This window comes from Rhinolophus hipposideros, assembly GCF_964194185.1.
Source record: "Rhinolophus hipposideros genome assembly, chromosome: 21".
NCBI classification, from domain to species: Eukaryota; Metazoa; Chordata; class Mammalia; order Chiroptera; family Rhinolophidae; genus Rhinolophus; species Rhinolophus hipposideros.
The window spans coordinates 47,227,863-47,246,001 of NC_138067.1; the positions used below are offsets into that span (position 1 = coordinate 47,227,863).

The window sequence follows — 18,139 nt, forward strand, 5'->3', positions numbered from 1 at the left end:
ATCAACAGTGCACAAGGGGTCCCTTTTCTTCATATCCTCTATAGCACTTGTTGTTTGTTGATTTATTGATGATAACCATTTTGACTGGGGTGAGGTGGTATCTCATTTGCATTTCTCTAATGATTAGTGAGGTTGAGCAGTTTTTCATATGTCTGTTTGCCATCTGTATGTCCTCTTTAGAAAGATGTCTCTTCATGTCCTCTGCCTATTTTGTAATTGGGTTGTTTGTTTGTTTGTTTGTTTGTTTTTTGTTTTGAAGTTGAGTGAGTTTTTTATAGATTTGGGATATTAACCACATACGAGATATATGATTGGCAAATATCTTCTCCCATTCAGTAGGATCCCTTTTTGTTTTGTTGATGGTTTCCTTTGCTGTGAAGAAACTTTTTAGTTTGAAGTAATCCCACATGTTTATTCTTTCTCTTACTTCCTTTGACTGAGGGAACATATCAGGAAAAATATTACTCTGGCTGGGAATGTCTGTAAAGTTTCTTCCTATATTTTCTTCTAGAAGTGTTATGGTTTCAGATGTTACATTTAAGTCTTTAATCCATTTTGAATTTATTCTTGTATATAAAGAGGTGGTCCAGCTTTATTTTTTTGCATGTATCTGTCAAGGTTTCCCAGCACCATTTATTGAATAGACTGTCTTTTACCCCACCGTAAATTCTTGCTTCAATTGTCATAGATTAAATAGCCAAATAGGCATGAATTTATTTCTGCGCTCTCTATTGTTCCATTGATCTATGTGTCTGTTTTTATGCCAGTACCACGCTGTTTTGATTTTGTAACATTGTAATATAATTAGATGTCAGGTATTGTTATACCTCCCACTTTGTTCTTATTTCTCAAGATTGCTGAGGCTATCCGGGGTCTTTTATGGTCCCATATAAATTTTAGGATTATATGTTCTATTTCTGTGAAAAATGTCCTTGGTAGTTTGATGGGAATTGTGTTGAATATGTATATCGCCTTAGGCAGTATGGACATTTTAAATATATTAATTCTTCCTATCCATGAACATGGTATATGTTTCCATCTACTTGTGTCTTCTTTAGTTTCTCTATTGAGTGTCTTGTAATTTTCTGAGTACAGGTCTTTTACTTCTTTGGTTAAAATTATTCCCAGGTATTTTACAGTCTTTGAAGCAATTGTAAATGAGATTGTTTTCTTTTTTCTTTTTTCTTTTTTTAATTTATTGGGGTGACAATTGTAATACAGAATTGTACACCTGAAATCTATGTAAATTTACTAACAATTGTCACCCCAATAAATTTAATTTAAATAAATAAATAAATAAAAAATATAAAAAAATAAATGAATGAATGAATTTTAAAAAAGAAAAAAGAAATTGGTTGATGAAAGCATTTATTTCTCATCTGAAACATAAACAGGAAGATTGCTCTCCTCTTGGACTCTATCCAAGAGCTACTAAGTTAATTGGGAGTGAACCAATCCTTGTGGGGCAATAAATGTAGAAATTCTCTGACGTTAGGTTATGACCTCATACTTCCTGTGGATCTTACTTAATGCCTTGTAAGAGTCTGTCATCTGCTAATGTGTACTAACAAGAGGCACACTGGACCGAGGCTGTGTCAGAATTATGGCCCCCAGAGATACCACCCTCCTCTGTCTCTGTGAGTCCTGAAATGAAAGTGGGTTAGAGAGGAAGATGGGGGGAATCCCAAAACAGTCAGGGTCCCTCTTAACATGAAGAAGCATTAATCTTAGTGGCTTTCAAGGAGATTCTGATCTTCTTACTGGAGAGATCATCTTTGCCCAGATATCTATAACCATGTCTACCCAAGTCCAAGCTAGCTTGTGGGGCTAACTTGTCAAGTTGACCTTGTGAGGTTCATTCAACTCATGCCATGCTCTCTGAGGATGCATGATGGTTCCAGAGCTTCTACAAATGAGAGCTTCAGGGGCTTGAATCTAGAAGGTAAAACTAAAAGATGAGCCTCAGTGCTATGTTTGTTGTGGGAGAAAAAAAATGGCATTATGTAGGGTGATTTATAATAGAGATTGGAAACTGAAGGATTGCTTTTTTATGAATCTCTCTCTTCTAGTGCTCTGTCTCATCCAGAAGATTCAGGCACAGGAAGGTAAGTGTTCACCTAAATCTCCCCCAGCACCCCTCTACCCTCATGGCAGCTCTGGGATAGAAGGGCTGGAGAGAGAGTCTAAAACCTAAATGAATTCCAATTTTATTCCCCATTCTAAATGTCTCGGCTGTGTTCTCCTCGCATGATTTCTATCTCCCTTTGGTATCTCCAAATCCCTCCAACTCGTTATGCTCAGAGCTGGATTTAGCTTTTGCCTCTGTTAATCTGTCTGTCCATCAAAGATGTATATTTACTGAATGTTCACAACTGCAGTTGTGAGGAAGTTTGGAGCCATCTTTGATTGCCCAATATCCTTTCCTATATTGCACATATTTGTTGTCACAGCCTAATTCTCCCCATTCTACCTATTTCGCTTCATTTAAAGGGATACTGCTTTAGTCCAACCCTACTGCACAATCTGTGTATTTTTCAATACTACTATAGTACTAAACAGTGGGTAGTAGTATTAAATTACTACTTTATATTCTGTCACCCCAACTACTGCCTTGGCCTTCTAATGGGTGTGACCCCATGTTCATCCATGTCTTCTCTCTTCCAGCTCCTTCTAAAGACTGTAGCCTGAATTACTAGTATCTTTAAAATACAAATAGTTTATCTCCTCCCCCCCGTTTTTTGTCTTCTAATGATTTTATTTTATTAGTTTCAGGTGTACAAAATAATGTTAGACATTTACAGCCCTCACCAAATGATAACCCCCCTCCCCAATCTATTACCCTCCCTTTTCTTTTTTAAATTATTTCATTAAATTTATTGGGGTGACAGAAGTTAATAAGATTATATTAGTTTCAAATGTACAATATTATAAAATATTATCTGCATATTGCATTGTGTGCTCATCACCCAAAGTTTAGTGTCTTTCTGTCACCACATATTTGACCCCTTTTGCTCTCTTTAACCTCCTCCTACACCCCTTCCTCTCTGGTAACCACCATATTGTTGTCTGTGTCAAAGAGTTTGTTTGTTTGATTGTTTTGGTTTTTTTATTCATTTGTTGCTTTCTGTTTTATATCCCACATATGAGTGAGATCGTATGATTCTTCTCCTTGTCAGTCTAACATCTTTCGCTTATCATGATATTCTCAAGATCCGTCCATGTTATTGAAAATGGCAGCATCCTAAGGCTGAGTAATATTCCATTTTATATAAGTATCCCATCTTCTTTATCTGTTCATCCATCGAAGGACTCTTGGGTTGTTTCCATGTCTTGGCTATTGTGAATAATGCTACAATAAACATAGGGATACATATATCTTTATGAATAAGTGTTTTCCAAATTTTGGTGTAGGTAGACAGAAGGTTTATCTCCCCCTTAAAACTCCTTAGTACAATAATGAATGCCAACTATAATTTTATATATATAATGTGATGGCTCGTTGCGAGGTCGGAGGGATAGTGGATGGGGGATAGGGGTTCACAGTGTGAGGGATATAAATGATGAATGTCTAAGTATTACCTTGTCGTGTACACCTGAAACTAATAAATTTAAAAAAAAGAGATGGGGAGGGAGCAATGGTCTAGAAATGACAAATGAATCAGAAAGTACTTTGATTAAGCTCTGCTTAAGAACTGTAGATCCTATTAAATCTGTAAAATGTCAAGATTCACCTCACCTTTCTCAAAAATTGATTAATGACCAGCACTTGACCTAGAAATGCATAAATTTGTATGAATAAAGTTGATTAATTGCAAAAAAATAATAAAATAAAATAAAATGTATATCGATGATGTCATCTCACTAAAAAGCTTTTCATGGCTTTGCACTGGATTTACAAAAAAAACAAAAAACAAAAATAAAACTCCTTCGTAGTTTATCTTCAGATATACCTACTGACTTCCCCAGGTCCCCCAAGTCCTGCCCACCCTCGCTTTTGTCTGCTCCTCTAATACATCTTTCACTCTCCCTCTGAGTCTCTGCTTTTTAGTTTCTCCTTCACTCACTGCACTTTATTAACTCAAGGCCTCTCCGATTGCCCCTTCAATCTGAAGTGCTCAAAACCTGTCTGTCCCTGTTGCCTAGACAATTTCTACTCATCCTCATATATCAGCTGAACTTTCACCTCTGTTATCAGATCTCAGAGTTCTACACTTTTGTACTGCAGGTCACACATCATCATCTATAATCTTATACTTATGTATTTTTTAAATTAATATCTGACATTTCCTACATCATCCTTTCCTTAAAGGTATTAACCAGATCTATTTAGGTAGTTTCTGAATTTCAGCACCAATGACATTTGGGGCTAGATAACCTTTTGTTTCGGGGGCTGTCCTGTACATTGTGGGATGTTTAGCAGCATCTTTGGCCTCCAGCCACTAGATGCCAATTTTTCCTCCCATCTCAGTTGTGACCACAAAAAAATGCCTCTAGACATTGTCAAATTGTCCCCTGGAAGGCCAAATCACCCCATGTTGAGAACTACTGGTTTACAGCATGAGAGTAGATAAACATTGTGCCTAGGTTAATGGAAGCATCTCTCTATATGTTTTGAAACAATGAATGCATAGATGTATTAGTGAATGAATTGTAATGAATGTAAGCAAGTCCAGCAGCGTTTGTCTTGCTTGACAACAACCCTCATGGGGACAGCAAACCCTTCTTATCCCCTTCACAGAGCTGCATCTGAGCACATTGCTATCAGGTCTAAAATAGATGACACACCTTGACAAATGGAACCAGCAGGTTTTGAGTGTCCCTCCCCCTGTTTCCGAGTTTCTGTATAGGGTTAAAGCTGACAGCAGAAGCCTTTTTTTGTTTTTGTTTTTGCAGTAAGATATTTATTTATTTATTTACAGTCTTTTTTTCTTTTCTTTCTTTTTTTAAATTAGTTTCAGGTGTACAAAACAATGTAATATTTAGACATTTACACCCCTCACAATGTGGTAACTCCCCACCTCAATCTACTGCCCCTCTGACATCGTATACAGCTGTTACAATTCCATTGACTCTATTTTTTATGCTGTACTCCACATCTCATGACTATATATACATATATATACAACTATAATTTAATATATATATAGCAGAAGTCTTCAAATGCAAAATTACTTGCTCAAAGCCACTCAGCATGTATGGATTGGTGCCAACGAGCTAATCAGCACCTGCTTATATCCCCCAATCCCTTCTAAATCCCTTTCTATCCTAAATCCTGCTCTTGGGGCTGTTTTATTGCCAAGTTCCAGCCTCCTGGCCTTCTCTCACAGAAGTAATCTTCAAAATCACCAGACACTTGTGTTAGCTGTCCATCACATTGCATTCTCTAACTGCTTCAGGATGGAGAGCTCCCCCCACCTGCAGAGGAGACAGCACAGAATCTGGGTGAGATATCCCTAGTTTCCAAACCAGGTTTAGCCACTCTTCAATTTGTGGTCTTGAGCAATTGGCATGGTTTCTCCAAGTTTCATCACCCTCACTTTAGAGTGAAGAGCAGAACTGACTGTTGATAAAAATCACCATAGCAAACAAAACACTAAGCAAACTTTATGGCCAACTATGAGTTGTTAGGGGCTGAGAGGTGGGTAGAATGGGGTGTGGCTGCTTAATGTGTTTGGGGGGAGTAAAAATGGAACTAGATAGGCTGCACAATATTGTGAAAGTACTAAGTACCACTAAAACATACACTTTAAAAATGGTTAGTTGAGGGTAAGGGGGATCAAATATATGATGATGGAAGGAGAACTGACTCTGGGTGGTGAACACACAGTGGGATTTATAGATGATGTAATACAGAATTGTACACCTGAAATCTATGTAATTTCACTAACAATTGTCACCCCAATAAATTTAAAAAAGGTTAGTTTTATGTTATGTGAATTTCACCTCAATAATATTTTACCTCAATAATATATATTATCACTGAGGTGAAATTTGGTTCCTCAAAGAGCTCTTCATTTCCTTAAAAGCTAAACATATGATCCAGGAATTCCACTCCTATGTATATAACCAAAGGAATTGAAAGTAGGGACTCAAACAGAAATACGTACACCCATGTTCATAACAGTATTATTCACAATAGCCAAAGGTCAAAACAACCCAAGTTTCCATTGACATGAATGGATAAATAAAATGTGGTCCATTCATACAATGGAATATTATTCAGCCATTAAAAGGAAGGACATTCCTACACACACTACAACATAGATGGACCTTGAGAACATTATGCTTAGTGAAATACACCAGGCGTAGAAAGACCAATATTACATTATTTCATTGATATGAGGTACCTGAAACAGGCAAATTCATAGAGACAGAAAGTAGATCCGAGGTTACCAGAGGCTGAGGAAAAGGGAGTGAGGAGTTATTGCTTAATGGTTATAGGGTTTCTGTTTTGAGTCATGATGATGGTAATAGTTAAACAATATGGTGAATGCAACTAATGCCACTGAGTTGTACACTGAAAAATGGTTAAAATGGTAAATTTTATGTAGATATGTTTTCTGCATTAGAAAATAACCCCCAAAAAAACATTTTAAAAGGAAGTAATTATAGGTCCTTCACACATTTATTTATTTATGTTCCCCCCACAGAGAAGGAAAGAAGTATAGTTTCCCCATGGCAGGCCAACTGTCTGGGCTCTATTTTCTTCCAGGGGAACTTCCCATTCCTAAAATATCTGCTGTGCCCAGCTCTGTGATTCCCTGGAATGAGTCTGTGAAGATTCAGTGCTGTGGAATACCTGAGTCTTACTTGTACCAACTGGAGATCCTGAAAAACTCCACATCCACAGTGGTGCAGAAGAGATGGGGATTTCAGAAAGTGGCTGAATTCATCATTAAGCACATGGATACAAACACTGCAGGGCGTTATCAATGCCAATATAGGAAAACAGTCAGCTGGTCAAAGCATAGTGAAGCCCTGGAGCTGGTGGTGACAGGTGAGGAGATGGCCAAGGTCCCCAGCCCTTGGGCATTTTTTCCTTCTTATTTTTTCATAGACTTGGTGTTTAGAACAGTTACAGATTTACTCCAAATTGAGAAGATATGGCAGAGAGGTCCTATATAGCCAGAACCTAACTTCCCCCATTGTTAACATCTTCCATTCATATGGTAGATTCCTTACCATTAATGAACTAAAATTGATATATTATCATGAGCTAAAGTCTGTAGTTTATTTGAATTTCCTTAGTTTTCAATTAATGTCCTTCATCTATTCCAAGATACCATCCTGTGTTGTAGTTAGTTGTCCTCTCTTCTTGGGTTCCTCCTCCTGTGTAAGTTTCTCAGGCGTTCCTTGTCTTTGACAACCTTAGCAGTTTTGAGGAGCATTGGTCAGATATGTTTTTGGATGCCCCACTATTGGAAGTTATTTGATGTTTTACCTATGACAAGACAGGAGCTATGAGTTATTCTGAGGAAGACCACAGAGTCACGATGCCATTTTCTTTTTTTTTCTTTTTTTTTATTTATTGGGGTGACAATTGTTAATGAAATTACATTATTTCAGGTGTACAATTCTGTATTACATCATCTATAAATCCCATTGTGTGTTCACCACCCAGAGTCAGTTCTCCTTCCATCACCATATATTTGCTCCCCCTTACCCTCATCTCCCTCCCCTCACCCCCCTTACCCTCTGGTAACCACTAAACTATTGTCGGGACAGAGGACCCGAGGAGACATTTCTCCAAAGAGGACTTACAAATAGCAAATAGACATATGAAAAAATGCTCAACATCGCTAATCATCAGAGAAATGCAAATAAAAACCACAATGAGATATCACCTCACCACAGTCAGAATGGCTATCATCAACAAGACAAATAGTAACAAGTGTTGGAAAGGCTGTGGAGAAAAAGGAACCCTGATACACTGTTGGTGGGAATGCAGACTGGTGCAGCCGCTATGGAAGGCAGTGTGGAGGTTCCTCAAAAAATTACAAATAGAATTACCATATGACTCAGCAATTCCTCTCCTGGGTATCTACCCAAAGAATTTGAAATCATTTATCCATAAAGACACGTGTGCTCCAATGTTCATTGCAGCTTTGTTTACGGTGGCCAAGACATGGAAACAACCAAAATGTCCTTCGATAGATGAATGGATAACGATGCCATTTTCATCACATCAAATCAAGAGTACATACCATACAAATGAATATGGCTGTTGATGCTGACTTTGAGCCCCTGGCTGAGACAGCACTCATCAGGTTTCTCCAGTGCACAGTTATTCTTGCTCCCACCTACACTTTCTAAATTGAAGTAAATCACTATTCGCAGCCCATACCTAAGGAATAGGGAGATATGCTGCCCCTGCCTGAGTCCAGTCCTCAGTTTTAAGCTCTGTTCTCAAGGTAGCCTGGACCCTGTGTTTCTAGAAGGATGCACCCTGGAATTCCAGGTCCTTCTATGCCTGCTGACATTATTCTTATACAATTTCACTTCCTTCAGTCCCTGACATAGCTTCTCAAACTCTCAGGATACCATTCCCCCTTTTCCCCAATATACAGTTTGTGATACTGTGATTTACATTAAGAAACACACATATATATATATATATATATATATATATATATATATATATATTTATTAGATTTATTGGGGTGACAATTGTTAGTAAATTTACATAGATTTCAGGTGTACAATTCTGTATTATATCATCTATAAATCCCATTGTGTGTTCACCACCCAGAGTCAGTTCTCCTTCCATTACCATATATTTGATCCCCCTTACCGTCATCACCCGCCCCCCACCCCCTTACCCTCTGGTAACCACTAAATTACTGTCATTGCAGCTTTGTTTATGGTGGCCAAGACATGGAAACAACCAAAATGTCATTCGATAGATGAATGGATAAAGAAATTGTGGTACATATACACAATGGAATACTATTCGGCGTTAAGGAAAGATGATATAGGAGCATTTGTGACAACATGGATGGATCTCGAGAGAATAATGCTAAGTGAAATAAGTCAGACAGAAAAAGCAGAGAACCCTATGATTTCACTGATATGTGGTATGTAAACCAAAAACAACAAAAGAACAAGACAAAGAAACATATATTTGTCTTTGTCCAGTTCCTGGCACAAAGCTTCTAAAACCCTTGGAACATCCTAAGTGATAAGATGATAAAGGTGTCTTGATATTCCCAACAAACCCCTTTTCAACCACACTTTAGTTTATATTAATGAGTTTATTTTAGAAAGCACACTTAATAGTGCCAGGGGAACCAATCATGTGATTGAAGGGTTGTAACTTTCAGTCCCACCCTCCAACCTCCTAGGAGAGGAGAGGGGCTAGAGGTTGAGTTCAGTTGCCAATAGCCATGATTTAATCAATCTCGACTCTTTTTATTTTTTAATTATTTTATTTTATTTTATTTTTACAGCCCTCACACCGTGAACCCCCCTCCCCCCAACCACCACCACCCCGACCTCACACCGCGCCATCACATTATACACATAAAATTATAGTTGACATTCATTAATGTCCAGCCTCTGGTGTACAATGCCATGACCAGGCATCCACAGAACATTATGTTAAGTGAAATAAGTCAGAAAGAGAAAGACAAGTACCATATGATCTCACTTATATGTGGAATCTAAAGAAAAGAATATGTGTATGAACTAATCAATCTCGGCTCTTAATGAAGTCTCCATAAAAACCCAAAAGAATGAGATTCAAAGAGCTTCTGGGTTGGTGAACACATAAAGACTGGAGATAGTGGCACATATGGAGAGGGCATGGAAGCTCCACACTCTTTCCCCATACCTTCCCCATGCATCTCTTCCATCTGGCTATTTCTCAGTTATATTCTTTTAAAGTATACTCAAAACTAATAAAAGAATTTTTTAAAATTCATAGGGTTCTCTGCTTTTTCTGTCTGACTTATTTCGCTTAGCATTATATTCTCAAGATCCATCCATGTTGTCACAAATGTTCCTATATCATCTTTTCTTACTGCCGAATAGTATTAAAAGAAACCAGTGATCTAGTAAGTAACATGATTCCTAAGTTCTGTAAGTCACTCTAGCAAATAAATTGAACCCAAGGTGGGAACCTCTGATTTATAGCTGATCAGTCAGAAGCACAGAAAACAACCTGGACTTGAGACGGGCAGTGGGGAGCTATCCTGCGGGACTCATCCCTTAACCTGTTGTGTCTGACACTGTCTCTAGGGAGATAGTGTCAGAAGTGCGTTCAACTGTGGGATACACAGCTAGTGTCCCATAATTACTTGGTGGTGGTGTGGGGACATTGTCACTGGAAACAGAATCATATGTCTCTTCTGGTTTTAGAGACCAGATCTCTATCTTTCATCTATCTTTCTTCTAAGCTCTGAGGGCTGCTTGTTTGCCTGGCTCTGTCTGCAATAGTTTGGGACAGAGTATGGGTCCTGTGGTAGTGAAATGGAATGTTTCCAGCTCCCATTCCTTTGCAGCAGGAAATGTCAGCATCTTTTCTTCTCTTAGTGTGGATCCAACATAAGTTGCAAGGATAAAGAGAAAAGGGAATAAAATCTTGCTAATATCTCACTCTCTTCTCTTTTAGGCTTGTATGAGAAACCCTTTCTCTCCACTGATCAGGGCCTTGTGATGATGCCAGGACAGAATATTTCCCTCCAGTGTGGTTCAGCACACATCCCACTTGATAGATTTTTACTGACAAAAGAAGGAGAAGCTTCCTTGCCACAGCACCAAAATGGAGAACACCAAGGCAATTTCACTCTGGGTCCTGTGAACCTCAGCTTCTCAGGGAACTACAGGTGCTATGGTTGGCACAGTGGCAACCCTTACGTGTGGTCAGTCCCTAGTGATGCCCTGGAGCTTGTGGTCATAGGTAGGTACACCCCATCACCACCCTATGTCCTCCTCCTCTGGGCTCCAATTGGCTGTCCAGAGCTTTGGCATCAGGCAGTAATATGAAGAGATGCACTGAGAACGAACAGTGGGGCAGTAGAAAATCACTACTCAGACGACTGTGAAGAAAGAAGCACTTCTCACCCACACTACATTTGACTTTCAGATCCTCTTTTAGAGTTCTCCAGACAGTATCATTTGAAACACATGGTCTGTTGATAAAAAAAGATGCCCAATTCAGAATCAGGTCTGTTGATAAGGAGAGGCCCACATTCAGAATCACATGAAGGGGTGTTATTGAGACAATAGATATTTGACACATCCTTAGACTGACCCATCTCTCCTTTTCAAATGCTTAGTTGTAACTGGAAATCCTTAACCTAACCTAAAACACATACTAGAATCCACTCTGAGTGACTGAGTGGGAATTTATGGCTCATGGGAAAGACTCTTTTTTTTTTTTTTTTTTTTTTGCTGGTAAAGATCTACTTTTTTATATTAATCTTTATTAAATCTATTGGGGTGACATTTGTTAGTAAAATTATATAGGTTTCAAGTGTACAATTCTATAATACATCATCTGTATAGTGTATTGTGTATTCACTACCCAGAGTCAGTTCTCTTTCAAACTCTGTCATGAGCCCTATTTTTATTAGGTTGGTACAAAAGTAATTGCAGTTTAAAAGGTTAAAAACAATAGCAAAAACCACAATTACTTTTGCACCAACCTAATATATTGTTTGTGTACATTATTCTGCTCAGGAGGAGAAAACACAAGTTACAGCAGATGTAAGCACCTGCTGATTACTGAGCAGGGCAACCACATTCATCTATCATATCTACTTTGTCCAGTCATTCCACAAGCTAAGAAAATATGATAGCCATGGTGCTGTAAGATTATATAGCTTAAAAAGGTCTTTTCTAACTAATGGTGTATGGACAATTGGGCATCCATGGGGGAGGAGTGAATTTATTAGCTTTTTCCTTTAGAGTAATCATGGTATCTTGTTTTAGAAACCATCTCCTATCTTAGTGTCAAGATGATCTATCATGTCTTTAAACTCAAAATATTTTGTTTCTTGCAATTAGGAATTGATTTGGAATTTCAAGTCCATTTGGAATTGACTTCTCTATTTTTAACAGTAGAAAGTTACTAGCATTTTTTTTATTGGGGTGACAATTGTTAGTAAAGTTACATAGATTTCAGGTGTACAATTCTGTATTACATCATCTATAAATCCCATTGTGTGTTCACCACCCAGAGTCAGAAGTTACTAGGATTTTTGAGCATTATAATTTCAAAATATTTTATTATATCCTTGAGAGGAACAAAATCCTATGTAGTCCATATAACAAATGAAGAAATTTTTTAAAGATTCAGAGATCAGCATTGTCTAGTAAGCGGTCACATGATAGGAGAGACTAATTTTACTTAAGTTTACCTGAAAATTTTCTCCTACCTGCTTCCCAGATACCAACAATGTTGTAATACCCTTTGTCTTGTCTGAGAGAGGAACACAAATTGTTGTGTGGGGTGAAGAAGGTGTAGAAGAGACAATTTAGGGTTCTAGATATATAGAGGTGCATGATTAGACATTCAGCAAAATCACTACATGAGGAAGCAATAAAAAGTAAACACGACCTCCCCATAACCACCTCTTCTCCTATTTATAAGACTCCCCTGGGAACCAGTTTACCACCCATGGACCCAAGCTTACAGACCAAGAATGTCACTCATGAATGCATGAGTTCTTTGAGAAAGGAGTCCCAGTGTAAACACAAATAGAGAAATAAGCTCCCATTTCAGGGCTCCGGGATTGGTGTTAAATGGAACATGATAAATGATGGTTCATCTCTTTTTTATATTAGTTTCAGGTGTACAAAGCAATGTAATAATTAGACATTTACACCCCTCACAATGTGATAACCCCCCGCCCCTAATCTACTACCCCTCTCACATTGTATATAGCTGTTACAGTTCCATTGACTATATTCCCTATGCTGTACTTTACATCCTGTGAATATATATATATACACATATACATATATGTGTATATATATATGTGTGTGTGTATATATATATATATATATATATATATATATATATATATATTTCAATATTATTCTATTTCAGACTCAGGTGTACAGCACAGTAGTCAGGCATCCACACAGTCCATGAAGTGATGCCCCTTATAAGTACAGTACCCATTTGGCACCCTACATAGTCTTTACAACACTGTTGATTATATTCCCCATGCTGTATTTTATATCCCTGTGACTATATTGTGACTAATACTTTGTACATCCCTTTTTAATTATGTCTCTAGATACCATGAACTAAGATTACACATTGGAGAATTTGATCCGAATGGGAGTGGCAGGGCTGATTCTCGTGGCTCTCTTGACGATACTGGCTAAAAACTGGCGCAGCCATAAGGTTCCACACAAAGCACACTTAGAAGACTTACCTGAACTGACCTCAAGTACACAGAAATGTCAGACAGAATAGACCTTTGGAATACCCCCTAATGACCACCAGGTAGAAACTTGGTGCTCCAAGTGGAAATGAATCAGCACTGTGAGGTCCTGCAAAGCTTCTTGGAGAACACAAGGGAGAAAGAGGCACTAGAAGCTTGGATCCATTTTCAGGCCAATCAAATGGTATTTTCTTATATGGATCTGATATATCTGCACCCCACCTTCCTGGATGTTGGTGATAAAATGCTTAATATAGTCTTGGTTTAACTCACTTACTGTGATAAAAAATAATGCAAAGCATTCTCAGTTCTCCTTGTAGACTGTTTTTCATCCTTCCTCTATAAGAGTTGTGGCTCATAACTTCAGTTTGTCTTGACTTTATCAGCAAAACCAAATATCCTTACATCCTCCTTTATAAGACCTTAATGTCTAGAATTCCATTAATTATTAATACTAATAATTAATTAATTATTAATACTGCTTGCTAAACATACCATATATTCCATGACATGTGTGCTTCTAGTTTCCCTATACTAAAACTTGTGTAGTAACACAAGCTTTCACTATTGTTAAGGAGAACTGACTCTGGGTGGTGAACACACAGTGGGATTTATAGATGATGTAATACAGAATTGTACACCTGAAATCTATGTAACTTTACTAACAATTGTCACCCCAATAAACTTCGGGGTGACAAAAAGTTTATTGTTTATTGGGGTGACAATTGTTAGTAGTTTCAAGTGTACAATTCTGTATTACATCATCTATAAATCACATTGTTTTTTTAAAAAAAGAATTGTACACTTGAAGCCTATATAGCTTTACTAACAAATGTCCCCAATAAATTTTTCTCAATAAATTTAATAAAAATTCATTTAAAAAAAGAAGACTCTCCTGTTCTTAAGAAACTGACACATTTCAAAATATCACATGCCTCCTCCGATGCAAAACACAGTTGACTCTTGAACAGCACGGGTTTGAACTGCGTGGGTCCACTTATATGCTGGGTTTTTTCAATAATACTGTAAATATATTTTCTCTTCTTTATAATTTTTTAACATTTTCTTTTCTCTGGCTTACTTTATTATAAGAATACAGTATATAATACATATAACATACAAAACGTGTTAATTCACACTTTACGTTATTGGTAAAGCTTCCAGTCAACAGTAGGCTATTAGTAAAATTTGGGGGGATTCAAAAGTTATACATAAATTTTGTTCAATGCTCAATTGTAGATAGACTTATGAAACAAGTGTCTCCTTTGGGGTTTCTCGGCACTTTGAGCTACTTAATCTATTGGTTCATTTTTTGCGATATTCATCAGAAGTTCTAGAAAACAAAATATTGGTTTATTTATTGAAATTATGAATAAATAAGTTAATGGAGGAAATGTTAGTGATTGGGCCAGAAAAACCAACTGGGAAGTGCCACAGTTTCAGAGGAGGGCTAATAAGAGACTTTATGTCATATCCAAGATTTGGACCAGAGAGATGCAATTGGGAAGAATAAGATTAGCCTCACATATGTGATTTTTGTCAAGGCAGGGCCTTGTTTGGAAAAGGGTTCTGAGGATGAAAAATGCCTGCACTTCTATAAAAATGTTATTGTCCTGTAGCTATGGTGACAAGAAGCCACCAGAGCCTGTTGTTTTTAACCCATCATTAATGGGCACTCCCTTCAGTGAAAATGCCTTGGCCACTCAAACAATCAGCTCTTTGCTTCTAAATGTCGGCCAGTCAGAAACAGTTTCACTCCAATAAACACTCCTGTGAGTGACAACCAATCAAAATAGTATTCCTCAGATAAACATGCTTTTATAGAGGATGTCAAACAACCTCAAGAGTCCCTAAAAATCCATATTTCCCCAAAGCCCGATATAGGCTTTGCTCAGAGACACCATTTCTGGCTAGCAAAACTCTCCATTGCTAAAGGACAAAAAAAAAGACAAACTTGGCTTTGCCTTTCTATTTCAGGCATTGAATAGTGAGTGCATTCGCCTTTGCCAGTTTGTATATTGGATTGATTTAGGTTAAGTATAAGATTTGGCTTATGGAAAAAGAGTGGGGGGGTTAATAATCCATGACCTTCAGTTCTATGTTAGGCTTCATGCTGGTCATTTCATTTATATGAATATACTGTAACCCAGTGAGTTTCATTTGAATCAAGCCATGTGTTACGTGAGCAAACCAGCTCAGAAATGATATGATTTGGATAATGATACAAATATATAAATACCAAATTTCAGTTTAGGATGATGAGAAAGTTCTGGAAATGGAGGGTGGTGAATTCTTTAATGCCACTGAACTTTGTTTAAAATGGTTAAAACAAAACTCTATGCCCACTAAATAACAACTAGTTGGAGGTGGTATATAGAATATAATTTTGCAAGATGAAAAAGTTTTGGAGATCTACTTCACAACAATGTGGGTGTACTTTGCACTACTGAACTACACAGTTCAAATGGCAAAGATGGTAAATTTCGTGTTACGTGTGTTTTTTTACAACAATTTAAAAGCCTTTAAAATGATTAGAATGATAAATGTTGTAATATGTTATATATATTTTACCACAGTTTGTAAAAGTTCTTTGTGGTTTGTAGAGACTAAAAGTGGATTAGTGGTTGCCTATGGCTAGGAGAGTGAGGGGGAAATGGCAGTAACTGCTAGTGGGTGTTGGGTTTATTTCGGGGGAATGATGAAAAGTTCTAAAATTAAATTGTGGTGATGATTGGGCAACAAACTGTGACTATACTAAAAACCATTGAATTATACACTTTAAATGGGTAAATTGTATCATATGTAAATTATATCTCAATAAATTTGAGTTTTAAAAATGAATAAATTATTCATAACATCCTTGGTGTCACTTAGTCACTAATTGGTTGAGCCACGACTTGAAATCCATCATCTCAAACGTGGCTTACAGTCTGTATATGAGGATAGTCCCAGGAGTACAGGTATGATCTTAAGGTAGAAACTGGAGCTGTGCTAAATAGATACAGAAGACTCCATTAGAAACCAGAGACAAACTTAGTGAGGATGGATAGTATAATTGACTTTAGTGTGTGTTGTCCAGGTAACACACTCCAGTATTGGAAGTGATCACCCAACACCTCTAATTAGCTGCATAAAACATGGCATTGATTTAGTTTCTTTGTGCCTCAGTTCCTTATCTACAAACAGGTGGAACACATGCTATCAATTTCATCAGGTTATCATGGAGATTCGGTGAATTAATGATGGCAAACTCTGCAGAACAGTACCTAACATATAAAACGAGTTTCCAGTTCAGTTAACACAAACATACCTCTAAAGATGATTCTATCTTCAAGTCTAAACACTGCTGGAATCAATTTTTTCACTTTGAGTGGCCCTGTGCACCCAAGGTCTACATTGGTGAGTTAAGTAGAAAGAAAAAGAAGGGAATCATTAATATTATGTGATGATGGGGCAGTGCTGTCCCCATTTCCACACCAACTTCAAGAGTTACTATAAAGCTACAATAATCAAGACAGAGTGGTGTTCTAAAAGGAATAGACAAATAGATCAATGGAACTGAATAGAAAACTCAGTAACAAACCCATACAAATATAGTCAACTGATTTTTGACAAAGAAGCAAAGGTAACACAATGGAGCAAAGATAGTCTCTTCAAATGGTACTAGAACAACTGGACACCAATGTGCAAAAAAAAAAAATTAATCTAATACACAGATCTTACACCCTTCACAAAAATTGACTCAAATGCATCGTAGGCCTAAATTTGAAACAAAAACTATAAAGCTCCTAGAAAATACAAGAACTTTCTCACCATTCCAGAACTATTTACTGATCCTGGTCAGTTTATTTCAAAGGACAACTAGCCCTCTCTTGACCAAGAGACCTACTCACCAGTAACCTTAACTTCATGCTATGGATGAAGTTTATGCTGACAATGATGAGAAATTACAATATTTTATGGTAGAGGAGGAAAACAAGATGCCCTCTTTGTCCAGAGAGATCTTTCTCATCTACAGATGAACTTGCCCCATCATCTCCTTCAAAGTAGCTACCCCTGCCTCCTTCCCCCCTGCTCTAGTATCTAAATGTTTCCACAGGCCAAGTGTGATATTAAAAAAAAATCCATAGCACATAACCAGTTTTTTTCACATGCCTGGGCTGTGTCTGCTCTCTACATATGTGGTCAACATGGAAATTCTGATAGGTATCCCTGGGTCCTCTCCCACTACTTCCTCTGCTCCCCTCAAGGCTAAAGTCTCCAAATCACACAAAACAAAAAGTTAGCTAGAAGAAGCACTCAAATTTATCTTTGGGGAGTTCTACATCGGAGAAGCCCAACATTGGAAGACAAGACAGTAGCAATCCACCAGGTGACCCTTTTCACAGGGAGAGCAGAGCTTCTGGTTTGGGGTCAGAATCTGCCCAGGAGTTTGATGTCCAAGCTATCATCTCAATCAAAAGCGAACATCTTAATTCAGTTGTCTACCAATGGGCATTTTGGTTATTTCCGTGTCTTGGCTATTAAAAAAAAAAGTGAACATGTTACTTTAGCTTTTCCAGGATAGCTTCTGAGCAAGATGTTATAGACACAAAGGGGTGATGTCTCCCTTCAAAATGTTATAAGGACATTTTGATGGAGACTGTCCAGATAGAATGGATGGATGTTGACTGGGTAGAGAAAGGAAATTCTGGAATTTGGAGCTAAGAATTGAAGACAACAGAAAACAATGGAATAGAAATAAT

General features: G+C 37.5%; 1 protein-coding gene across 1 annotated transcript; it reads left to right on the forward strand.

Annotated features, from left to right (window-relative positions):
• Nucleotides 1-1,567: 1,567 nt before the first annotated feature.
• On the forward strand, nucleotides 1,568-14,272 carry FCAR (Fc alpha receptor). Its single transcript, XM_081032841.1, has 5 exons — nucleotides 1,568-1,637; nucleotides 2,070-2,105; nucleotides 6,713-6,997; nucleotides 10,610-10,897; nucleotides 13,245-14,272. Exons 1-5 carry the CDS (start codon nucleotides 1,604-1,606, stop codon nucleotides 13,256-13,258), a joined length of 657 nt encoding a protein of 218 aa, XP_080888967.1. The 5' UTR covers nucleotides 1,568-1,603; the 3' UTR covers nucleotides 13,259-14,272.
• The last annotated feature ends 3,867 nt before the right edge of the window (nucleotides 14,273-18,139 follow it).

Coding starts and splice junctions, on each gene's coding strand:
- FCAR (XM_081032841.1), top strand. CDS start 1,604: ATGGCCCCCAGAGATACCACCCTCCTCTGTCTCT. Junction 1,638..2,069: donor TACCACCCTCCTCTGTCTCT/GTGAGTCCTGAA, acceptor TCTCTCTTCTAG/TGCTCTGTCTCATCCAGAAG. Junction 2,106..6,712: donor GAAGATTCAGGCACAGGAAG/GTAAGTGTTCAC, acceptor ATTTTCTTCCAG/GGGAACTTCCCATTCCTAAA.